Source organism: Stomoxys calcitrans, chromosome 2 (genome assembly GCF_963082655.1).
Source record: "Stomoxys calcitrans chromosome 2, idStoCalc2.1, whole genome shotgun sequence".
Lineage (NCBI taxonomy): Eukaryota > Metazoa > Arthropoda > Insecta > Diptera > Muscidae > Stomoxys > Stomoxys calcitrans.
In genome coordinates, this window is record NC_081553.1 from 99,156,048 (window position 1) to 99,182,059 (window position 26,012).

At 39.5% G+C, this 26,012-nt stretch overlaps 3 protein-coding genes across 4 annotated transcripts in view; 1 reads left to right on the forward strand and 2 right to left on the reverse strand.

The window, feature by feature from the left end:
- Positions 1–2,639: 2,639 nt before the first annotated feature.
- On the reverse strand, positions 2,640–3,793 carry LOC106090897 (alpha-tocopherol transfer protein-like). The gene is made up of 3 exons (XM_013257252.2): positions 3,384–3,793; positions 2,954–3,326; positions 2,640–2,894 (listed from the first exon to the last, which is right to left on the reverse strand). Exons 1-3 carry the CDS (start codon positions 3,791–3,793, stop codon positions 2,640–2,642), a joined length of 1,038 nt encoding a protein of 345 aa, XP_013112706.1.
- Positions 3,794–6,757: 2,964 nt separating this feature from the next.
- Positions 6,758–14,664, forward strand: LOC106090903 (retinol-binding protein pinta). Its single transcript, XM_013257256.2, has 3 exons — positions 6,758–7,318; positions 13,975–14,347; positions 14,404–14,664. The coding sequence occupies exons 1-3, from the start codon at positions 7,029–7,031 to the stop codon at positions 14,662–14,664; spliced, it is 924 nt and encodes a 307-aa protein (XP_013112710.2). The 5' UTR covers positions 6,758–7,028.
- A 3,952-nt stretch (positions 14,665–18,616) lies between these two features.
- The window catches only part of LOC106090905 (myogenic-determination protein), an 83,740-nt gene continuing 76,344 nt past the window's right edge, over positions 18,617–26,012 (reverse strand). For both annotated transcript variants that reach the window (XM_059364146.1, XM_013257260.2), the window contains exon 5: positions 18,617–20,872. In XM_059364146.1, coding sequence (XP_059220129.1) covers positions 20,394–20,872 — 479 coding nt within the window. In that variant the 3' untranslated portion in view covers positions 18,617–20,393. The remainder of the gene's footprint in view (positions 20,873–26,012) is intronic.

Here is a 26,012-nt window from a genome sequence, read left to right on the forward strand (position 1 = left end):
GGGCTATATGCGGAACGATGTAATATGTACCAGGGGGGTCCTTCCTTGACGACGGGTAAGAAGTTGTTCTCTTAAAAAGGTATCTCTGAGTTGAAGTTACCCCGCCTTTTCCAAGACCTCCTTTGTAAACGGATGGGTCTTAATTGGATTGCGGCATAGGAGTAAAAGTCTACTTTCAGTTTCTTGGAAATTGGGAAGTACCGTCGTAGCGTCTTTTAGGCGGAAGTCTTCGCGATTTTGTAAACACTATAGAAGACGATGCGGGAGCGACTATCCGAATGAAGTCAAGACTGGTTCATTAGGATATTGCTTTTTCTGGGAATGACGAAGTATAACCTCGGGCAGATAATAGAAGTCCTGTCTGGTGAATGAAACGATAGGTCTATTACAAACGAACGGACATCGGACATTATCGATCAATTTTTGTGTCACTGCCACGTAATTGCGGAGAGAAGACCCCGGATTATAGACAAACACCTCTTTCTGTGAAATCTCCGTTAGTACTCTCATCATTTTGAACTACTGTAGAAGCCTGAAGTGGCTGACCGAAAGAATCTTTGCCTTATGGAAGCTTCTCTCTGGCCCATTTGGTTTTTATATCACCCACCAAAGGAGGTATGCTATTCTGGTCATTTCGTTTGTAACACCTCATGAAAGATCCATCAAAGATCGAAATTTGCGTATTAAAACTTTAAAATATCTGTATCTCCCAAACAATGTGTTCTAGAGGGAAATGGGCCTTAATTCGTGACCTTATCTTAAATGTAAAAATTTCATCGAAAATCCAACAAAAATCGAACCTCCAGTATGCAACTATAAATTAGCTGTATCTTTAAACGTTGCGTCCTAGAAGGAAGTAATCCTTAATTCGTAACTCCACCAAAAAATTTAAATTTCCTCGAAAATCCCTCAAAAATCGACATTTCAGCACGAAAACTTTAAATTGGCTGTATCTTATAAGCTGTGCGTCTTAAAGGGAAATTCGTCTTAATTCGTGACTTCTTAAAAAAAAAACTAAAAATTTGATCGAAATTCCAGTATGAAAACATTAAATTGACTGTATCTTCTACACTATGCGTCCGAGAATGAAATGGGCCTTAATTTGGGACTCCTTAAAAAAAAAAATATTAATTTCAAAATTTCGAAATTCCATCAAAAATGTAAATTCCGTTATGAAAACTTTAAATTGGCTGTATCTCCTAAACTATGCGTCCTAGAGGAAAATGGGCCTTAACTCGTGATTTCATCCAAAATGTCAAAATTTCATCGAAAATCTATAAAAAATCGAAATTCCAGTATGAACACATAAAAATCCATCGAAAATCGAACATCCAGTATGAAAGCTTTAAATTGGCTGCATTTCCCTAACGATGCGTCCTAGAGGGAAATGGGCCTTAATTCCTGACACCTTCAAAAAATCAAAATTTCATCGAAAACCCCAAAAATTTAAATTTCAGTGTGAAAAAATTTAAATTGGCTATATCTCTTAAACTATGACTCCTGGAGGGAAATGGGCCTTAATTCGTGACTCCTTCTAAAATAACTTAAAATTTTATCGAAAATCCATCAAAAATCCAAATTTCAGCATGAAAACTTTAAATTGGCTGTATTTCCTAAACTAAGCGTCCCAAAGGGATATAGGCCTTAATTCGTGACTCCATCCAAAATGTGAAAATTTTTTCGAAATTCTAACAAAGATCGAGATTTCAATATGAAAACTTTAAATTGGCGGTATCTCCTAAACTATGCGACCCAAAACCTTAATTCGTGACTCCTTCAAAAATAATTCAAAATTTCAATAAAAATCTATCAAACATCGAAATTTCAGTATGAAAACTTTAAAATATCTGTATCTCCAAAACTATGAGGGAAAAGAGCTTTAATTCGTGACTCCTTCAAAAAAAAAACTCAAAACTTCATTTAAAATCCATCAAAAATCGAAATTGCAGTATAAAAATTTAAATTGGCTGTATCTTCCAAACTATGTGTCCTAGAATGGAATGGGTCTCAATTAAAAATTTCATCGAAAATCCATCAAAAAATCCTTCCCTTAACTCTACATTTGACAAACGCCAGATTTTGGAGATGGCTGTGGTGATTTAAACGAAATTTTGTTGGCACTCTTCTATTAAACTAAAAAAAAATTTTAGATATCCAAATTTTGGGTGGGGTATCAGAGGGGACCACTGAACCCCCATTACCCTTAATAGGAATTTATAGATCAATATTGACAATATGGGACTCAAATGAACGGTATATTAGAGTAGAAAACGAATCTGATATCCAATTTCGGGGCAAAGTGTTGTGGCGGCCGCGCCATCCCAAAGCTCTCCCAAACCGGATATATCGGGTTTTTAAAGAAGAGCGTTACAAAACTTTATTTTAAGTAAAACAAAAATGGTTGTGGATATCAATTAAATTCTTAATTTCTTTGAAAGTACGTTCAACCCTTTTTTTTTTGCATGGCCACCACGGGGACGCTTGCAGAAGTCTAGACGCTGAACCCAATTTTCGATGGTTTACAAGCATACATCGGTACACGGCGTATCAGATATCGCGAATAAATTCCAATTTATTTTCTTGAGATAATATAACTTTTCATTCACATTTCCATATTTATTCTCCATTCTAAATATTTATTAGTCAAAATTCAACATTCGAAATGAACCATTTAAACCAAACTCTGCCTCATAGGAAACTATGTCGCCCGATCTCAGTTCTTCCGAACAACCATACAGAGTGTCTTCATCAAAGTACTGGCGATAGGTGTGCAAAAGATCCTCCATATAGGCAACGCACTCACCAATATGACCATTACTACCACCATACTCCTCGGGTAAATTACTTCGAGGTATATGGGTATAGAGTTCTTCCATTGATTTAACAGTACGAATCTAAAGTATGCAATGTATAAAAAGCAATTGTTATCTCCAAAAAATGAGCAAAAATTTACCGGATGTGCCAACTGGTTTTTCATTAACGTCTTTATCATGTGTATGCGGAATTGTATGTCTTTGGCTGCATTGATGACATAGACCTCCTTGATGCGCAACGGACAACAATCCTCCAGCCAAGTCCAATATCTTTCAAAAATGCTGCGATCGAATCTTTTGATATTTTCAAATGTTATGTTGGCAAGATCCAAGATTTGACTAACCCCCGCCACAGTGGCATAATCATTTTCCACCGATATAATTTCCATGGCCATCATTATGAATTGGAATATTTCGCGAACATTGTAACGATTGGGATCGAATTGTCCAAAACGAGCTATCAGTATGGCAGACTTATCGGTACATCTGGGAAATTCGGGATAATAATGAACCCTAGAAAGAACCGACTTCAATACTTAAACTAGAAAAAAAGTGCCCAGATTTTCTCACCCCAAACGGTTAATGTCAAATATACGGCTGGTTATGCTGCGATTTCGGAAAACTTCCGGAAATACATTGTAATAGCTGAAGAAATTGTCTATGCGTTTCTTGGTCTTCTCCAAACTGAAATGGCATCGTCTCAGAAAGGCCACCAAAAATTGATCACTGGTGCGAGCTCTTAAATGACGTTGCTTTTTAATCCATTCCCTTAGTATATGCAAATCTTGTTGAATACGTTCGGGAGTTTCGTTTAAATCCCTTAGCGCTATATCCGCCAAGGTGGGAGTTAAAGGTCGTACATTCATTTCAAAATCCGTTAACTTCGCGATACACTTCTCTCGGGGAGATTTGACACTTAACTGATTGGTAATGATGGTAAAGCCAATGTTTTTGTAATCATTCCACCATAGCATGTCCATTTACATGTTCATAACTAATAAGCGAGATAGCCATGGATAATTGATGCGATTATTAGAGATAAGCCAATTAAAGGGGCTCGTTGCTGGTCTATTGTTTTTGTACTTCTATAGTTGGGTGTAAGTAACAGAGGATGGGAAGAGAGATTAGTAAAACTTTATAGAGCATTTATCGTACATAGATTTTCCTGCTATGTGGTAAACCAGAGAAAAACCTTTCATATCAAAAATAGCAGTCTAATTAAATGTTCTATGCTCTATGGGAAGGGGAAAATCTATTTACAAGGCATGTCGCCAGCTACCTCAAACAGCCGTTATAGTTAATGAGCCGAATGGGGCCATGGCTATTAAGAAGAAGCCTGCGAGTAATGTGCGAGTACGACATTGAAATTACAAGCTCTCCTTAAATCTTTCTTTAAATCCCGTTCTGGCAATGTCCACCCGTCTGTCCCTCTATCTTTAGAACAAGTAATGTTAGTTACCTGAAATTTTTGTCAAATACTTCTTGTTAATGTAAACTGCAGCAAGATGGTGAGGTTAGATCTGCTATCAGTATCACTTAGACGTTTTAGTCCATTGTAATTAACCATTATACTTAACCGGATCCGGAGGCCACCGTAGCCCAGAGGTTACCATGTCCACCTATGACGCTGAGACCACCAGAAAAAATTTTCAGCGGTGGTTTTCCCCTCCTAATGCTGGCAACATTTGTGAGGTACTATGCCATGTAAAACTTCTCTCCAAAGAGGTGTCGCACTGCGGCACGCCGTTCGGACTCGGCTATAAAAGGGAGGCCCCTTATCATTGAGCTTAAACTTGAATTGGACTGCACTCATTGATATGTGAGAAGTTTTCCCCTGTTCCTTAGTGGAAAAAATTTGCAATTTATTTGACCGGATCCAAAGGATGGCTTGTTTGTTCATCACAGCAGGACTAAGGACGACACCATCTGATGCACTGAATTTAATGTTATATATTATGTCTCTGAACATTGTGGCTACCCAAATTGCAGTGACCACTGCCGTGAGGTTAAGGGAGCTTTCTCTTTGGTCATGTGGCGGCTACGGACACGGTGTTATGTTTGAACCGATTGGAACTACGATATCCTTGGTAACAAAAGTTACATAGACTTCTATACGGATGGTTCCAAACTAAACGACCAGGTGGGCTTTGGGGTGTACTCTAAAGATCTAGAACTTGTCATATCGAGAAGGTGTATCAAGCAGAGATCCTTGCAATTAAGGAAGTGATGAAATGGCTAAGATATAATGTCATTACGACGATTGGCATAAATATCTTCTCAGACAGCCAGACAGTCATTAAATACCTGGAGAACGTATTTCTGAACACAAAAACCGCCTTCGACTGTCGCAGATCTCTCAACGAGATCGCTGAACAGTTCAAAATTCACCTGTTCTGGGTGCCGGGCCACAGAGATATCCGCGGGAATCGTAATGCGGATGAGATTGCGAGACTAGGAACTACCCTACACATTCCAAGGAAGCTGGAATCTGTGGGTATGCCGCTAGCGACGTTTACAGGACCAGGCCCGAAGGACAACAAATGATAGATGATCACAAAGAGGGGGCTGTGAACATTCCAAAACTATGTGGCCTAATCTAGGCATGAAGATTTCTACTGCTTTGCTGTCATTGGCTAGAACTGACGTCTCAGTCATTGTGTCCGTCATGACAGGTCACTGTCTAATCGGAAAACATGCTGACAGACTGAAGGTTGCCAGCAACGACTTTTGCAGAAGCTGTGAGGACATCGAAGAAGAAGAGAACCTCATTTCTTTGAGATCCTGTCTGATTAAGCGGATGTGAACATTCGCAAGTTATTGGGCTTTTTAAAGCGATCTGGATGGTTCAACGGTTGAAACTAGAAGGCATCTTTCTACTTCTGTTCCTGTGGTATCCCAATGGACGAAAACATTTAAGTGAGACTGACGGCAGAATGCCACTTAAACCTAACCTAACCTAACCTAGCTTTATGAAGTTGACACTAGCATATGAAGAAGAAGCTCATATATAAAGCAGAAGTTCTTATATGGAGCAGAAGCTCAAATATGAAGCAGACGCTCTAACATAGAGAAGAACCATTTATACATCTTTTATACGAAATAGTAGTTCTTATACGGAACGAAAACTCTTATACAATGCAAAGGTCTTATATGCAGCGGAAACTTTTACATGTACTAGAAGCTCTAGCTCTTATGTGGACTTAAATCTCTTATACGTAAATTGAACTTTTATATGAAGCGAATTCTCTTACAACGAGCAGACCGCGAGTTTTATGAGTTACACGACGACATTTACATTAATGGGTGTATTCAAAGGCAACGCCTCTGTTGGTTAGGTCATCTCTCGACAGAAACACAGTTGAATCTGAGGAAGCATTAGAAACACTAGAAAAAATGTACTTCGCTCGGCCATGAAATTATAAATAGATGCTGTCTTGAGCGGCTAAGTAGAAATATGCTGGGATCGTTCTCATACCATTGTTTTTACTGACCACCAATTTCATACATCAAACTTCAAAGGATGATCTAGTAGATATGAGCCATTCTGCTGATATTCTTCTACCAAACTTAATTTTGCAAATCTGTTGTTTTTTTTTGTGTGTAACCTACAAAAACGTAGCTCTATAGCTTTTAACTTCAATTAAAGTGTTTTAGCATTGCTTGTTTTTAAGCATATTTATCGTCACATATTAATTGGGTAGTCTTTTATGGCCTTCCAGTGGTAACCGAATCAGAGCTCATATCAATGATCGATTAATTAGAACCTCTAATACTTTGTAGCCCCCTCCCCTTCGGTGGCGGCAACAAATCGCAGGCATTTGTGCACATTGCATAGCCCAACCGATAAACATAGTGTCTATCTATCTGTCTATCCATCAATGGCTTCAACTTTTCCAGAGATACACACACACACACACACATAATTTATTTAGTATTTCAGGGGCTTTTTTCCCATTTGTTTTTCTTTTATCATTAGGGGAAATGATAACACAACCACTTATCATACCTACACCGCTAATGTTTTGTTTTGGCACCTTTCCGCCTGTCCTTTCCCTCAGCCAGAGGGACAGACAGACCTTATCTGTTTTTCTGGAATCCAGTTGAACGATGGTAGCACAACCTAGACAATCAACTCTTAACGGTAGAAATGCATATTTGGACATAAAATTAGTTTGGTGCCACCTGCCAATGTGAATAAAACTTCGGTTATAGCAAATGTCGAAGCTAACGAACGAGTTGCAAGCGCTAGCCCAAAAAAACTGCAATGAGACCACGGAAATTCGCGAAAATTCGTTGGTCTCCCTCTCGCTTTGGATGAAAAAGACTTCACATCTGAAAGCTCGAGCAAATGAGGAATGGCTGGTATCCTTTTTGCGCTATTCACGATTTAGTGTGGAGGAAACAAAAAAACGTTTGGATAATTTCTATACTTTGAAGGGTTCATTTCCCGAAGTGATGATGAATCGTAGCATAGATGATTCACTATTGACGTTGTTCCGACAGGGGTGAGTGAAGATAAGAGAGCGCTGGTGAAAAAAAAAACAATTTGAATCCAAATCCCAAACCAAATCGTGGCAAAATATTTTAAAATATTGTGAGATCTAAATCCTCAAATAATGGGTTTAGAAGAAAATGATACCTAAGATTTTTATTCACTCAGTATCCCATTAGGTCAACGAGTAAACGTTGTAATATCTTCAGGTTTAATGAATATCCTCCAATTTGCAAACTGCACTTCATAGTTGATGATATTTATTTTACCTTAGCTGCTTGAAGCGAAGAGGCCACCTTAGCGTTGGTTAGTATGTCCGGCTATGACGATGACCGCCTGGAATCGAATCCTGGCGAGAACATCAGAAAAAAATTGTGAGGTGCTAAAAACAAAGGTGCTGTTAAAAAAGGAGTCCCCTTATCATTGAGCTTAAATTTTGAATCGGGCAGGACTCGGTGGCATGTGAGAAGTTTACCCCAGTTCCTTGGTGGAATGTTCATGGGCAAATTTGCTTGAAGTGATATGTATTCTTGCCTCGAATACCCTTGCTAAATAAAGTTGCAATTATCTTAAGGGAATTTTATAACACCAACAACATACATTTGGCCATTTCTAAGACCAATGCGAGATATACTGCTGACGGAAATTTGAAAATAAACCCTAAACTTAACCAATTTGGAATCTTCGTTCTTAACTATCAACATAATTTTCTTTTAACTTGAAGACTATAACCAAATAGTGTCGCCACAATGTTTACAGCGAGAAAGGTCTAGATCCTAAATCTCTTGGGTAAGGTTAGGTTAAAATACGCTTCACCGTCTCTAACTCCTCCTCGTCACCACCGATCTTGCGGAAATCTGTCTCATCCTGTGTACAGCCTTAATCCCGTGTCCTTTAAAAGCCTCCAAGTCAGCCAGGACTTCTACCAGCAGTCCGAAGTCATGCTTCTTCGGCTGCCGGATAAGTGACATCCTATACCGCGAAACTCTCGATCACAGGGCCTTAGCCCTCCAGTAACTCAGCCCACGACTCATTCGCGAAATTATCGAGCTTAATAACCTTCCACGTAAACCGAATAAATGCTTTTTATCTCCTAATGAGTCTTGACCTCATATAGCCTGACGCAAGAGCCCTCAGCGATAGTCCGATCAGGCAGCCACATTTGAGCGACCGTCTCTAACTCCTCTTCGTTACCGCCGAACTTGCGGAAGTCTACCTTACCCTACGTCCAGCACGCATGACAAAATGGAGAGTCAGGACCAGGGCTGCCGAGTTTACAGGAGTCGAGGATTTGATGCCGGACTATTGACCCTAAGTCGGTGTTATGTTCGGTATTGAACAAGCTTGCCTCGATTCCGAGCCGCACTCGGACTTCAGCTTAATACACAGACTCGAGCCGGGATCGGAGTCGAGGGTCCGAATCCGCATCCCTGGTCAGGACTTCTTTCAGCAGTCTGAGTTTGCGCTTTCTCAACCCCAGAATAAGTGACGTCCTGTTCCGTTAAACATTCGGCCATACGCAACCCCAGAAACAGGCCTACGCAACCCTAGAAACTACGGCATCTGCCGAGGCGTCGATTGACGCTCTATAGCGATACATTCATGGTTAGATCTTCGGCCAACTCATTCCTCACTACTTAATAAAGGCCTAGAACAGACAAAGTCTGACCAATTCGAAGAAACTCTTTGCATCTCCTAACCAGTTTTGATCTCACATGTTCCTACGTCGCTGTCGGTCCACGTAGTCATGCTTCACTGTTCCACAAAAAGTGCGGCCCTATATCGCCAAACACTCGACCACCGGACCATTCTTCATTCTCAGCCCATGCCTCTTTCGCACAATTATCGTAGAAGGTGACCACCTCCTCGTTATGACAGAACTCGCGGAAGTCTACCTTCCCCTACGTCCAACACACTGTCAAAAATCTTCAATGGAGAGACGGATCGGGCTACGAAGTTTATTGGAGTCGAGAATTTGAAGCTGGAGTCGGACTATGAACCGGAGTGGGTGTCTGGTTCGGTGTTGAGTAAGGTTGCCACGACTTCCAATCGCACTCTATCTCTGGCTAAATACACGGAATTCGACCCGATTTTGGAGTTAGGGGTCACACTCCGCAGCCCTGGTCGAAACTCCTTTTCAACAGTCCGAGTTCGTGCATTCTAAGCCCCAATATAAGTGATAAGAAAGCGACCACCTTCACAGAACTTGCGGAGGTCTTCCTTCCCCTAGGTTCAACGCACCGTCCAAAACCACCGACTCTGGCTAAATACACGGACTTCGACCCGAAATCGTAGTCAAGGGTCAGATTCCGAAGCCCTGGTCAGGACTCCTTTGAGACGTCCGAGTACGTGCTCACTCAGCCCTAGGATAAGTTACGTTCTGTTCCGTTAAACACTCGACCGCAGGCCCCAGGCAACTTTAGAATGCTCTTCGTCAGCCCGGGCCTCGATTGGCGCTCTTGAGCGTTACGTTCCTGCCTAGATCTTCGGCCGACTCATTCCCTCAAACTTATTAATGGCCCCGACCAGACAGAGCCTAACAGCCTTCCACATAGTTCGAAAAAACTTATTGCATCCCTTAACCATTGAGGTAGACATGATCCTAAGCCAGCACCTTTCGCGCCGCCTGCCAATCCACGCATATCGTGGCAGTGACAGTGAGCAGACGATTTTGAATCGATAACATCTCCAGTGCCTATAGAATCGCTAAGAACTTTTCCCGAAAGACGCTTCACTCGTGCAGAAACCTATGCATATTTGCCCATGAACATTCCATTTAGGAGCAGGGGCAAACTTTTCACATGTCAATGAATGCTGTCATTTTTATAGCCGAGTCTAAACGGCGTGTCGCAGTGCGATACCTCTAATTTCAAGGGCCTCAAGGTACACTCCGATGCCCTCTCCAATTTAGACCCATCCTTGCATACAGAAGGAAATGGGAAAGGCGAGGTACCTTTCCTTTTTCCCGCAAAGCAACGTCCAGTCCGTCAACATGGAAGGTCTCCCTTGGTACATAATCCGTCAAGTCACATTTAGTTTTCCGTCCGAAGCACCAGCAGTTCCCAACAGAAAAGGGAAATGCCCACAGTTCAAGGCACGCAGGGGCTCACTACTCTCTAAGGGCTATCTTAGTTGCAGCATATCCAACATGCAGGTGCAAAAACATAAGATCGAGCAAGGTGTTTAGAGCCTCTGTCTATGCACTTCTCTTAGCTCCAGACACCAATATTGCCTCGCGAATATCCTGCGGAGGCCTCGGCTGCCCAGAGCCTGAAGCTATACCATCCAAAGGTGAGAATGGGCCGAAACACCGAAGCAAACATTCAGTGTATTGTCCCCGGCCTAAACCTTCAATTCCTTCTTGTCGAGTTGAGTTTACTCGACGTTCCTTCTTAAGTTCAGTTTCTGCTCAAGACTCATACCCAGGAACATAAGCCTCCGAAGACAATGATAACTTTACCTAATTCAGGACTGATCCCATGAAAACAGATTTAGTTTTATGGTAAAAAGTACCAGCACAATTTTTCTGGGGTTTAGTGAAACCAATTGACTTTCGTCCATCCAGAGGCGGTTAAGGCAGTAAAGCCACCTATCCCTAAGATATCTTCAATGTATCTACCCACATTATAAAGGGTTATATCAACCGACTGACCCTTAGTGTAAGCATGCTGTTTGCTGTATATTAGTGAAGAGTCGAGAAGTTTTCTAATGTAGTACATACATGCCAAATAATCTCTTTAGGGTCTTAAGGACGAAGAATGAGAGACTAATTTGGATAGGGAGTGGGTGAAAACTACCCTTGCGTCACGCTTTCCGGTCGCTAACACTTCAAGAAGTCGTAAATCGCATCTTCCTGCCATTTGCAACGTAGCACGTTTTTATATGTCGACGGAACCGAATGGCAAGACGGGAACTTCCATACGGAGTTTAAACGAAATCGGACCACAAATGAAGATTTGGCAGCCCAAAAAATTTTCGAAATACCGAGGTGACTAATTTTAGAGGCCTTACAAAAAGCGCCCGGACAACATAGAACCTTGAAATTTTGCACACGATTTCGTTAACACCTCAGCTCTAACCATACCGTATTTCAAAGAGATTCTATTTTTTTCGATTTTCTCCCACTGTGCAGCGGTATATACACTTTGTAAAGCTCACCTCGACAGTTCCAGGAGACCCCCTATGGCACGCTGAAAAGAACAACCCACATATTAGATCTATTCCGTTAGCCCACTTTGCTGTCCTATCTCTAGCTTCTGTTTTTTTTTGTCTCTAACAGTGCAGGGACTCCTTTTTACACTACCATCATAGGAATGGGGGTATATTAATTAAGTCATTCCGTTTGCAACACATCGAAAAATCCATTTCGGACCCTACAAAGTACATATATTTCGGATCGTCGTAAAATTCTAGGGCGATTTTACGTTGCCCGTCCGTCTGTTGTAATCACTCTACAGCCTTCAAAAGCTGAGATATTGAGCTGAAATTTGGCACAGATACGTCTTTTTGCTGCAAGCAGGTTAAGTTATTAAAGGGACCAAATTGGACCATATTTGGATATAGCTACCACATAGACCGATGTGCCGATAAAGGGTCTAAAGCCCATAAAAGCTGCATATATTACTCTATTTCGCTAAAATTTGAAACAGTGAGTTGTCAAAAGCCTCCCGACATTCGACTCAAGTATGGTTTAGTTGGGACATTTAGGTATAGCCGCCACATAGACCGATGTGCCCATAAAGGGTCTAAAGCCCATAAAAGCTTTATTTATTATCAAATTTCGCTGAAATTTGAAATGGTGAGTTATTTTAAGCCTCCCGGCATCCGTGATTTATTTTAAGCCTCCCGCCATCCGATTCAAATATGGTTCAGACAGGCCCAAATTTGGATATAGCTTCCATATAAACCGATCTACCTATAAAGGGTCTGAAGCTCAAAAAAGCTAAATTTATTATCCGATTTCGCTGAAATAAAAGCTTTATTTATTACTCGATTTCGAAGAAATTTTAAACCGTGACTTAATTTAGGCCTCCCGGCAACCGACACAAATATGGTTCAGATCGGGCTATATTTAGATATAGCTGCCATTTAGACCGATCTGGCGGTTAGGGATCTGAAGCCATAAAAGCTTTATTTATTACCTGATTTCGCTGAAATTTAAATAATTTAATTTAAATAGTTTTTATAAGCATCCCGATATCCGACCATACTAGGTTCAGACCGCAGAACGTCGGTTAAGGGTTTAAAGCCCGTAAAAGCTTTATATATTACCCGATTTCGCTCAAATTTGAAAGGATGAGTTTTTTAAACCTCCCAACATCTGACCCAAATATGGTTCAGAACGGGCTATATTCAGATATAGCGGCTATATAGACCGATCTGCCTAGAAAGAGTTGTTCTAAGCCTCCTGTCATCTAATCCAAACATGGTTTAGATCGTACTATATTTTGATAAAGCTGCCATATAGACCGATCTGCCGAATTAGGGTCTCAAACCCATAAAAGCTGCATTTATTACCTGATTTCACTTAAATTTGAAACAGTGACTTGATGTAACCCTCCCGACGTCCGATCCAAATATAGTTCAAATTGAAGTATATTTAGGTATAGCTGCCAGGCCGACCAGAGGCCACCGTAGCGCAGAGTTTAGCATGTCCGCCTATGACGCTGAACGCCTGGGTTCGAATCCTGGAGAGATCATCAGAAAAAAATTATTTCAGAGGTGGTTTTCCCCTCCGAATGCTGGCAACATTTGTGAGGTACTATGGCATGTAAAACTTCTCTCCAAAGGTGTCGCACTGCGGCACGCCGTTCGGACTCGGCTATAAAAAAAGAGGTCCCTTATCATTGAGCTTAAAACTTAAATCGGACTGCACTCATTGATATGTGAGAAGTTTGCCCCTGTTCCTTAGTGGAATGTTCATGGGCAAAATTTGCAATTTTTGCCAGGACCGATCTGCCAATTTGACTTCTTGAGCCCATACAAGCCGCAATGTTTGTCCGATTTGGCTAAAATTTTGCATCTAGTGTTCTGTTAAGACTTCCAACAGCTGTGTATAACCTGATTTAGCTTCCCTATAAACCGATCTCCCGATGTGACTTCTTCAGCCCTTAAAAGCCGCAATTTTTGTCGGATTTGGCTAAAATTTTGTATATAGTGTACTGTTACGACTTCCGACTACTGTGCCAAGTACGGTTGAAATCGGTCTATAACCTGATAGCTCTCTTATAAACCGGTCTCTCTATTCAGGTCACAAGTTTTGCCCGATTCGGGTAAAATTTTGCACATTGTGTTCTTTTACGATTTCCAACTATTATGGCAAGTACGGTTGACATCGGTTTATAACCTGATATAGCTTCCATATAAACCGATCTCTCGATCATCCTTATTCGGTTCCTAGAAGCTTTTATTTTTGTTGGTTTGACAGAAGTTTGGTATGTAGAATAAAATAATACCCCTCAACTAAATTTATTTCGTATAAATTTTTAGCAGAATCCATGGGTTCCCCAGATTCGGCCCGGCCGAACTTAGCACACTTTTATTTGTTTTTTTTATAGAGCAATCGCTAATTATTTCTTTCGGAAATGAGAAATTTTTCACAGTGCACTGCCATTTCACAGTTTTCTATTTTCATAAAATCCTGTTAAGCTTGTTCTTCGTCTCTTTCAGTATTCACACTATCCCTCGGAAGCCCGTAACACCTGAGGGACCCTGTATTATCATCTCACAATATAGCAAATATGATCCCAAGAAATATAATCCCAAAGATGCATTCAAGTTGCTCTTTATGCTGTTGGAAATTTTGGCTAACGAAAATGCAAATGCCAGCATATCAGGTTTGGTATACATAGTGGATGCTCGAGATGTTATCATGGAACAAATGCTGCAATACCATCCGGCTTTGCTAAAGAAAACCTTAATGTTGATAGAACATTGTCTACCATTAAGGTTTGTGGAAATTCATTTGATCAATATGCGCAAAGAAGGACAGACGGTATTTAATTTTGTGACATCATTAATGCCCAAGAAATTGCCTTTTAAGGTAAGAGAAAATGCAGCTCAAATTCTTTCAAAGAAGTGAAACCTTCTCTTTTATAGTTTGTGGTTCATCAAAAAGCTGAGGATCTATATCAGCATATACCCCGCGATGCCATGACAGTGGAATATGGTGGTCACAATGGTTATCAATCCGAGGCTCTCAAACATTGGGAAGTGACTTTGTTAAAGTACAAGGATTACTTCGCTTCAGATGATAGTTTTGGTGTTAATGAAAAACTGAGGGTGGGCATTAATTCCAGTCTGGAGGTATCTCAGTTAACTGGCCTCAATGGTTCATTTCGTAAACTAGATGTAGATTAAATGGTTCAAATGAAACCAAAGAAATGTTGTTGTTCTGATTTTTTGTATATGTTTTTTGTTTTATTTATTGTTTAATGGCTACATTTGAATAATTTAAATTTATTTTACTAACAACTAAGTGTAAAATTAATTATAAATAAATAGATACATGCACCTATTATAAATAATATAGCTAAAAAATTAATTATCTAATTTCATAATAGGATAATCCAGTTGGGTTATTTATGGATTATTGATTCTGGTAGCCGCCGCTTAGTTTAAACACGATTCTTGTCCTTTTCTTATACCTGGGTGCAAACGATTTTTTTGTTTGTTTGTCTCAACCAAATTATTATAATAGACCATCTTGATTTAGTATCCATATGTTCTTTTAATTTGTTTTCTTCACATCGATTTAATTCCAAACACTCCAAACAGATGTTAACTGATGCGTTAAGATTCTGTCTTCATATTAGATCCCAAATTTTTAAAACTGATTTTTTCTCACCTTTTCTTTATGCAATTTCCAAAGATGTAGATGTACACAATGTTAAAAAATTCAATAGTGAATTGATGTATGTTAGTTGTCTTAACCAATTAAGTTTTCACTGTGACAATAGCAATGTTTGCTCATTTTGTTATCTTGTTCTAAGGTTGTTGCGACAGCATTAAGAAACCAGTAAGGAAATGTAAATCGGGCAGAACCGACATTCATACTACTTTCGAAATATGAAACACATGTTGAAAATCTAGCCAGACCTTAATCTTGCATACCTATTGAAAAACTGAACTGGTCGCTACTGCAGACTTTAAGGGCCACATCGGATGAAAGATATATCGGAGACATATCTAAATCTGGACCGACTTTAATGAAATTTAGCACACGCGCTAGGACGTTAAATAAAACACCTCACACTAAATATTATAATGATCGAAACAAAATTGTATCGACTGCAGGCCATATCGGATGAAAGCTACATATGGTACCTATATCTAAATCTGAACCGATTTTCATAAAATTTTACACACTTATTAAGACGTCAAATAAAACATTTCATGCGTAATTGAGTAAAGATCGGACCAAACAGTGGCTTTTACAGTTTTAAAACGCCATATTGGCTGAAAGATATATGCATATAAGAGCTATATCTAAATCTGATCCGATTTTAATGAAATTTTGAACAGGTATTGAGACGTCAAATAAAAAATTTCATGCAAAATTGTGTAAAGATTGGACCAAGACTGTGGCTTAAGAGTCTTAAAAGGCTGAAAGATATATATGGGAGCTATATTTAAATCTGACCCGATTTTAAAAAATATTGCTATCGAATTGGAACGTAAAATAAAACCTCTCTTGCAAAATTCTGTAAAGATACGACCAACATTGTAGTTTCTACAGCCTCAAAATGCATATCAGCTGAAAGATATATATGGAAGCTATATCTAAATCGGATCGGATTTTAATGAAATTTTGAACAGGTATTGAGACATCAAAAAACATCTCGTTTTAAATTTTATAACGATCGGACCAAAATTGTGGCTTCTACAGCTTTAAAAGGGTATATCGGATCCGAACCGATTTTGATGAAATTTTTGCACACGTATTAAGATGTCACAGAATAAGAATCATAAGAATCGGACCAAAATAGTCAACACTAAAGACTTAAAAGGCCACATCGGATAAAAGATATATATGGGAGCTATATCTAAATGTGAACCGATTTTGATGAAATGTTGCACACATATTAGCATATCAAAAAAAAACACTTCATGCCAAATTTGGTAAAGGTCAGACCAAAATTTTGGCTTCAAAAGGGCATATCGGATGAAAGATATATATAAAATCAATAACGTTTGTCCCTGGACCAAAAAAGTGACTTACGCAAAGTTTAATGAAAATCGGACAACAAATGCGACCTGTGGACATAGCTAAATCGAATCAGACGGACATAGCTAAATCGAATCAGGAAGTGATTCTAAGCCGATTGGAATACTTATCGATGGATCTGGTTCTTATCTTTCTTAGCGTTGCAAACAAATGCACAAAGCTATAATACCCTGTACCACACTGGTGGTGAAGGGTATAAAGAAAACTGTTGTTTTCTCATAAAATTTGTTTATATACAACAAGCTGGCGCGGTGCGGTTTTTATATCCTACACCACAACTGTGGAAGAGGGCATTATAAATTGTGCATTTGTTTTCAGTATTGTTAGACCTATAGTTAAGTATACCGACCTGATTCGATTTAGCTTTGTCCGTCTATCTGTCCATGTATTCTTGTATTCAAGGTAAAGGTCGCATTTGTTGTCCGATTACCATCAAATTTTATACTTTGCCCTTTTTTGGGCCCACGGACAAACGCTATTGATTTTGCGAAAAATCGGTCCAGATCTAAATATGGCTCTCAATATATATTTCATCCGATATGGTCTTTTAAGGCTGTAGAAGCTACAATTTTGGTGCGATCGTCACAAAATTTATCACGAAATGTTTTATTATACGTCCCAATATGTGTGTAAAATTTCATCAAAATTCGGATCAGATTTAGATAAAGCTCCCATATAAGAAGTAAGGTCCAATGACGCCACCAGCCCATTATCCCCATGAAACGGTGACTTTTTCTGAATGCATTGGTAGCCCTTGCAATGCTTCTGGCTGATCTTCACTCCAAAATCGACAATTCTGCTTATTTACGTACCCATTGAGTCAAAAATAAAATTTTTCGCTCAATGGAAGAAGCACGCGATGAACTTTCTTAACTGAGCACGCATTTTGATAATAAAATTCAATAATTTGTAAGCATGTTTCGCTTTACGATGATTCACGGTTAAATTGTAGACCAAACGGAAGATGTCCGACAGTGAAACAAAAGACGAAACGTGCGTGAGCTGTTTAAACCAGTGTTGCCAAAAAGAAAATAGCCAAAAAATCACCCTTCATATCTTATAGCTGATAAACGCTTTTAGGACTAGAGAAGCCACAATTTAGGTCCTATCGTAAGAAAATCTTGCAAATTTCTGATTGATATTTCAAAAGGTGTTTGAAATTAAAGTATGACTAGATTTGGGCAAAGGTTCTATGTATTAAATATTGTACGTAGACTATTAGACTATCTGGTGTAGGGTATTATATAGTCGGCTCCGCCTGACTTTTCCCTTTACTTTGAAAGTAGTTTTTATACTCACCACCATAGGATGGGGGTATACTAATGTCATTCTATACTAATGTCATTCTGTTTGTAACACCTCCAAATATACGATATAGCTATGTCCATCCGTCCATCTAGCCATGTCCGTCCGTCCGTCTGCCGAAATCAAGATAGAGGTCGAACGCATAAAGCTAGCCACTTGAAATTTTGCACAGATACTTAAAATCGATGTAGATCGTTGGGAATTGCAAATGGGAAATATCGGTTCAGATTTATATAGCTCCCACATAAACCGATTTCCAGATTTGATTTCTTGATCCCTGGAAGCCGCAATTTTTGTCCGATTTGGCTGAAATTTTGCACTCAGAGTTCTTTTATGACTTCCACCAACTATGCTACGTATGGTTCAAATCGGTCTAGAACCTGATATAGCTCCCATATAAACCGATCTCCCGATTTGGCTTCTCGAGCTTTTACAAGCTGCAATTTTTGTCCAATTTGGCTGAAATTTTGCATGTAGTGTTTTGTTATGACTTCCAACAACCCTGATAAGTACGGTCCAAATCGGTCTATAGCCTAATATAGCTCCCATATAAACCGATCCCCCGATTTGACTTCTTAAGCGCCTGGAAGCCGCAATTTTCATCCGATTTGGCTGAAATTTTGCTCGTGGCCAAGTACGGACCAAATTGTTCCATAACCTGATATATGATTTAACTTCTTAAGCCCTTACAAGCCCCAATTTTTGTCCTATTTGGCGGAAATCTTGCATGTAGTCTCTTGTTTTGACTTCTAACAACAGCGCCAAGTACGGCCAAAATCAATCTATAACCTGATATAGCTCCTATGTAAACCGGTCTCTCGATCATCCTTGTTCGGTTTCTGGAAGCTTTAATTTTTGCTGGTTTAACAGAAGTTTGGTTAGTAGAATAAAACTATGACCTACAACTTTTTATTTTGTATAAAGTTTTAACAGAATCCATGGTGATGGGAGGTCACCGTAGCGCAGAGGTTAGCATGTCTGCGTATGACGCTGAACGTCTGGGTTCGAATCCTGGCGAGACAATCAGAAAAATTTTTTTTTCAGCGGTGGTTTTCCCCTCCTAATGCTGGCAACATTTGTGAGATACTATGCCATGTAAAACTTTTCTCAAAAGGGGTGTCCTAATGCGGCACGCCGTTCGGTGTCCCAATGCGGCACGCCGTTATAAAAAGGAGGCCTCAGCTCAACTTCAACGGCCATGCATGTAATTATATCGAATATACCGCGAAAACGTGTCTACGATGTAAGCACGACACTAACCACGTTTAACACCTTTCACACTAGCTGTTCTTTTCCACCGCATATGTTTTTCTTTGTAGTGGAGGACTAATTGGAGGACACATGTCATTTGTGCATCTTTTGGAAGTTGTATTGATGGCTTCGAACGATATAGACGATTTAAAAAAAAAAATCCACATAAAAGTCTAATGTTAATGATAAGCATCATTTAAAGTAGTGTCTTCCATTTGAACATCGTCGTAGTCGAGCCGAATTCAATAAACCTTTTTGGTATTTTGTTCTAAACCATATTTTGTTAGACTGAAGGAACCAAGAGCGCGTTGCATAGCTAGCTTTGTCATGCTTAGATTGCTCTAAATCCTTGTCAATACTGTATGTATACCATTGTGAATATAAAGACTATGCAAGTCGTGTGAAAATCTTTGCTTCTATCACCAGTTCTTAGGTGGTCTTAATAAGTTCATTCAGTTCTTTAGCAGCTTTATAGTGATCTTTATGGATTTAATTTCTCTTTGCGAGTCCTTAGCTACAACATCTTCTAAATCCATGCAGAATCGTGTAAAGAAATGAAATGAAGAAATGAAGTATAAGTGAAGCACAAAGGTCTCTTTATCATAGCCCTTCTTCATATCCTTACAACAGATACGATATGGTAGGCAGCCTAAATTTTTATGTTATATTTATGTTACATTTCAAATTAATGACTGTTCATCTCAACATATACAAATTTCTTTTTGTATGATGCAGTCGTTTGGTGGACGTAAACTGAAAACCTAATGTACACAAGTGACATTACAGAGATTTTAAAATTACCTGGTTATGGTTGGCAAACATCTCGAACTCTTAATGTGAACACACAAGAACAATTATCGTGATCACTGAAGAACATATAGAATACTCGTACTTATATCCCCTCACTTTGGGGCGTCATAGTGTCTAGATAAGGACTGATTTCCATTTTTGTTTGACTTAAAATATTGGTTTGCGGCGAGAATTTCCTTTTTCCTTTGTTATTTACTTACATCCTTATAAATGTATCTTAAACAATTTATCTTACATGTGTTGCTTCCTTAAAAAATACATTTGGTCTTTGGTTTTTTGATCTTTGGTTAAGTTCTTCACTCACTTAATCTTTGGCTTTATGCTATAAATCTTGAGGGGGAAATTCGCTACTAGCAACTTGCCACACACGCACTTCTGCAACAACAGCATGGAAGATACCAAAGTTCCTATCAACTATCTACACTAGAGGTGGAAAGGATCAGCAAGTTTCATTCAACATCCTCATGTAGCTATCACTGGCTCACGGCCTATGCGTTCATGTTGTACATTTTTGCTTAAATGTTGCATTCAATGATGAATGTGATGTGACTGATGATGGTGCTGTTGCTGCTGGGGACACCGTTGCTGGTGAGGATTGGACTGATGTTGTATGAGATGGTGGTGGTAGTGGAGGTGCTAGCGATGTTGTCTTCGCTGTTGTACCATTATGAGGATGATGGTGTCCTAGGCGTACATTTGACATATTTTTTAACGCTGGATTTCCTCCCATGACATTGGAGGAATTACTGCTGCCATTGGATGTTGGCTGCCTGATATTATGTCCATTGTGTATGCTGTTTGCTTGCATTGTCGCTGTTGTTGGCAAATTTGTCGGCGATATTGTTGCTGTCTTATTGCCTGTGCCTGTTGCGGAGGAGGTAGTGCCAGCATTGGTGCACTTGTTGATATTCTGCACAATCAAATTGAGACAATCTAAACTGGAACCATTCGGTGAGGATGATGAATCGTACGAATCTGCAAAAGGAAATGTTTGGTGATATGAGAACATTTAAATTAATCATAGACCACGATAGGAGCTGGAAATTACATTTAGAAGTTAGGATTTAAAGGATTTTGATTAATGTTCACTTTTGAAATACACCCCAATATGGAAATATACCCCATAAAATAGACAAGTTGCTGCAATTGAAATAGAGCGAAATCTCTCCTAATTCGACCAACAGCTGTGAACACTGGATATTAATTATCCAAGGCTCAATGCCTGAATTGTAGCTACACAAGAAAAAATAAAAATCGGTTTCAATCACGAAATTAATTAATCGAATTAATTTTGTAATTGAAACTGCTTCAAATGATTACATTAATCGCCGTTTTAAAGAAATAATTGAGAAATAATTGAACAAATTTTCAATTGAAAAAATTGCATGTTCAATTAAAAAAAAGATTGACAGTTTTGAAAATTTCAATTAATTTTTTAATTGATCCAATTAAAACAAACAAAAGCGTTCTAAGTTCGGCCGGGCCGAATCTTTTATACCCTTCACCATGGATCGCATTTGTTCTTTTCCCGGTATCTCTTTTTAGGCCAACAAAGGATAAAACAAAATAATTGCTATGCTATTAGAGATATATCAAGTTATGGTCCAATTCGGACCGTAATTGAATTGAATGTAGAAGTCATTGTGTAAAATTTCAGTCAATTCGAAAAATAATTGCGCGCTTAAGGGAAGATCCCAAGAAGAAAACAGGCAGATCGGTTTATATGGGAGATGTATCAGGTTATAGACCGCTTCAGACCATATTTGACACGTATGTTGAAGGTCATTGAAGAAGCCGTTGTAAAATATTGCAGCCAAATCGGATAATAATTGCGCCCTCTAGAGGCTCAAGAAGACAAGATGCCAGATCGGTTTATATGGTAGCTATAGGACCGAGTTGAACCATATTTGGCACAGTTGTTAGTTGAAAGTTATAACAAATAGCTAAATGGGTTAAGAATTGCGCTCTGTATTGGTCAAGAAGTCAAGTTCGGACTATATGGCAGCTATATCAAAACATGGACCGTTTTGAACCATAATGAGCACTGTTGTTGGAAGTCATAACGAAACACGTCATGCTAAATTTCCGCTAAATGGAATGGGATTTTCGCCCTCCAGAGGCTCAAGAAGTCAAGATCCCACATCGGTTTATATGACAGCTATATCAGGTAATAGACCGATTTGAACCATACTTAGAGCAGTTATTGGAAGCCATTACAAAACACGTTATACAAAATTTCCGCAAAATCGAATAGGATTTGCGCCCTCTAATGGCTCAAGAAGTCAAGATTCAAGATCGGATTATATGGCAGCTATATCAAAATATGGACCGTTATTAACCATAATGAGCAGAGTTGTTGGAAATCATAATGAAACACCTCACGCAAAATTTTAGCCAATTGGGATGGAAATTTCCCCTTCTAGAATCTCAAGAAGTCAAGATCCCATATTGGTTTATATGACAGTTTTATCAGGTAATAGACCGATTTTAACCATACTTAGAGCAGTTATTGGAAGTCATTACAAAACACGTCATACAAAATTTCCGCAAAATCGGATAGGAATTGCGCCCTCTAGTGGCTCAAGAAGTCAAGATCCCATATCAGTTTATATGACAGCTATATCATGTTATGGACCGATTTCAACCATACCAAGAATAGTTGTTGGAAGTCAGATCGGTTTATATAGTAGCTGGACCATTTACAATATGAACCGACCTACACTAATAAGAAGTATTTGTGCAAAAATTCAAGCGGCTATCTTTACTCTTCCGATAGTTAGAGTGCTTTTAACAGACAGACGGACGGACATAGCTAGCTCGATCTAAAATGTCATAGCGATCAAGAATAAATATACTTTATTTGGTCTCAGACCAATATTTCGAGGAGTTACAAACAGAATGACGAAATTTCAGAAATTTTTTGCTAAAACAACAACCATTTTTGCAAATTTCGAATGGTAAAAAGTTTAAAGCCTAAGAGTGATATTTCAAAAATTTTTATATTGTACATGCAATATTTTCCACAAATATTCTATTAAGAAACAAGGGACCGGTAGTAAAGGTCGCTTTGAGACTCGTGAATGGAGCTGGAGCTGGAACTGGGCATAACTAAAAGATATGTAAGTTATAAAGGGAATTCAACCAAACGATTGATTTATGAAGGAATGAAGCCGTTCATTAGGGACTAACTTAAACAATTTAAAGTCCATTGCAATACCACAATAGCGGCAGACCAAAGTTTTGCTGGAACTGGAAGCCACGACCCTCGTACTAGAAACCCTGGTAGCCAAGTTATCAACTTGGGCGCTCTCTAAAGACAAAACTTCAATAAAAAATTTTCAGCAGTAATGTGCCTTCAATATGACAGCACATTTGTCCCATTAGTCAACTTTGAATAGAGCCTCGATCCTCCGTGCTCCTTCTAAAATCTCCGGCACCAAGATTTAAGATGTCTTTCCCCACTTGAGCTTTCCATAGGACTTTTGGTTGTCGTGAGAGTAATCGCCTTAAAAAGACTATTCCGGTGACCTACCCATGTTAACGATATCTTCTCCAGCAGGATATTCAAGAGATTATACGATCAACTGTCTCCTTGTCTGAAACCTGGTTTGGTATTGAATGGTTCGGAGAGATTCTTTCCCATTCATTATCACAAGTGCCATCCTGTAGAGTTTTATTAATTTTGCAGGGATAACAAACGCAGACATAGCTTGAAATACGTTTTAACATACAGGGCGGTCGAATGCGGCTTTGTAGTCAATGAAGGTATAGTAAGAGTTCACCTGTTCTTCTCGGGTCTTTTCCAATATTTTGCGTTGTGGACATATCTGGTCCAATTATCGCATTGACTTTAGGGTATAATATTTCATGCAGTGCACTCGAAACCATGTGCTCATTTCAGTACCATATGGTTGTTGTTGTAGCAGTGTGTTATACACTGAGACGGCAGCCCTTGCCGATGAAGGACCCCATCGGGTCAATCCGGTTCGTACAACCTGCTGCCATGGGATTGAGACCATATGGTATTGATAGTAAAGCAACACCGTATGGTACAAAAACAATACCAGATGGTATGGATGAAATATAAAATGATGGTACTAGCTTTATTACCGAACTGGTATGGGTTTTAATACCAATCTGTTATTGGTTTTAGCACCAGACCGTTATTCTGGCGCGATGAAAAGAATACAAATGTGACGCCGTCAATTCTTAATAGCCTCCTTTGTCTGCTATTGAATTGATACTAAATGGTATTAAAAATATTTGCCAATGACGCGACCAAAATAATACAGTCGGTATTTGCTAAGTACTGCCATTTTTCTATCAGTGTGTGTGCGATGGTGAGGAGACTTATTTCTCGGATATGCGTTCTTTTGGTCAAAACGCGCAGACGACCAGATGCTTCCGGACTTCATTCTAACTCCTGTACATCTCAATTCTCTCGCACACACGCTTTCCCATTTCCTTTTTGCTGAATTGACGTTTTCCCTCTCTCCGTTATTGCAGAGTTGCTCTGTTTGCTGCATTCTTGCCTTCAGTAGCATTTCGCCAATCTTGGTCGTATCAGGGTTTCTTGAGGGAGACTTCTAGTATTCAAGTTCGGATTTCACGCCATTTCCCAAGGAGTGGGCAATGGATTGCTACTGCGCTGTTATATCTTTGAGAGTGCTTTCATCAAGCGGTTAGGTTAATCGAGTGGAGTTTGCAGTTGCCATCGTAAAAATAACTTCGGTAACGAAAAAAAACTATGTATTTAAATGGTTTTTATTTTGTCGAAGCGGAGCGGATTTTGAGATTGGAAACCGCTCCGCTCTGGGTTCAAAATTGCCGGGTTCCACTCCCCTCCGCTCTGAATCCCTGTACTGCCCTCACTAACCTATGATCGTCGACTGTATTCTTTGAAGAAAGCATCTTTTGTCCCTTTGATTTGGTGGAACAATGAGTCATTGTCGATTGCCCATTCTATGCCCAATGCCACCATACCAAACGCCTTCTCTTAGGAAAGCATGGTACGATCAGGGTATCGAAATACTACTGAAGCCTATAATTCGCTCTACATGGCAACCTTGCAATCAGAAATGACTCCCAAGCAGTGTTGCCACTCAAGAAAATTATTTCCTACCAAAATTCAAGAAAAATCCTACCAAACTCGACCAAAACCTACCAAATGTTCTACAAGCCAAAAATGTGTGTATATGTTTTTATACCTGCCTCCGAAGACTAGGCTATCTTGTTATTAAATTTGAAACAGATCAATTTATACATTTTCAACGCTACAAGCGATATAGTACCGTCGTTATTCATAAAGGATCTAGCCACGTCCGTGTTTGCTTAAATCACTCTATAGCCTTATGTTCAATGATGGACTAAATCTTGATATTTACGAAATTTGAAAGAGATCCTTTAACACTCGTATCAGTTACAGACAATACAAGAACTTACGACATTTTAACCGAAAGTTAAAACAGTGAAACCCCTTGTAACAGTATTTGGTCCCACGACATCCATTGTTTTGTTAAGAACAAACGAATACGAATACGCACGAATACGCACAAACGACCCCGGCACGGAATAACTATAAGCATCGCATAGGCTGGAGCTTTGAACTTCAATCTGTGCGGTTTTCTTGGTTATCACGAGAAGCTTAGATGGGAGCTACCGGGCGCGTCCACAGGCTGCGGATAGTTGAATGCTTCATACGGAGTAGCAGTGACGGCAGGCGCGCACATTCAGCAGTACCGAGTGGAGAGTCTCAGCGAGAGGCCGGGTGGCATCGGCTCTTGCAGAAATACTGCGTGCCTATGATGCTCGATATGACAAGGCTGATTATTGGCGGCTTTAAATAAACAAGGGCCACACTGTTCTCGAGGCGATCGGTCCTTTGGAACGGAACGAGCTTGCTCGCCTACAGGAGCTTGATGAGGATCGCCACCTTCACATAAAAATGTGGCTACAACAACAGAACTGTTTGACATGACAGCCCTCCTGCCACGGTTCGGACGTCGAAAAGCCTTACATAGCGAAAATATCTCCTTGAAGACGCCTAAAATCCTTGAGAAATCTGCGCCCATCTGCGATGGGTAACCATCTTCAGCCTTCGTTCATCTTGAACATA

What these genes read in the sequence shown, in the direction of transcription:
- LOC106090897 (XM_013257252.2), bottom strand. Translation starts at nt 3,793, where the DNA reads ATGGACATGCTATGGTGGAATGATTACAAAAACATTGGCTTTACCATC. An exon ending in TTTGACATTAACCGTTTGGG is followed by an intron (nt 3,327 to 3,383) that starts GTGAGAAAATCT and finishes GGTTCTTTCTAG; the next exon opens with GGTTCATTATTATCCCGAAT. An exon ending in AAAACCAGTTGGCACATCCG is followed by an intron (nt 2,895 to 2,953) that starts GTAAATTTTTGC and finishes TGCATACTTTAG; the next exon opens with ATTCGTACTGTTAAATCAAT.
- LOC106090903 (XM_013257256.2), top strand. Translation starts at nt 7,029, where the DNA reads ATGTCGAAGCTAACGAACGAGTTGCAAGCGCTAGCCCAAAAAAACTGC. An exon ending in TTGACGTTGTTCCGACAGGG is followed by an intron (nt 7,319 to 13,974) that starts GTGAGTGAAGAT and finishes CGTCTCTTTCAG; the next exon opens with TATTCACACTATCCCTCGGA. An exon ending in CCAAGAAATTGCCTTTTAAG is followed by an intron (nt 14,348 to 14,403) that starts GTAAGAGAAAAT and finishes TCTCTTTTATAG; the next exon opens with TTTGTGGTTCATCAAAAAGC.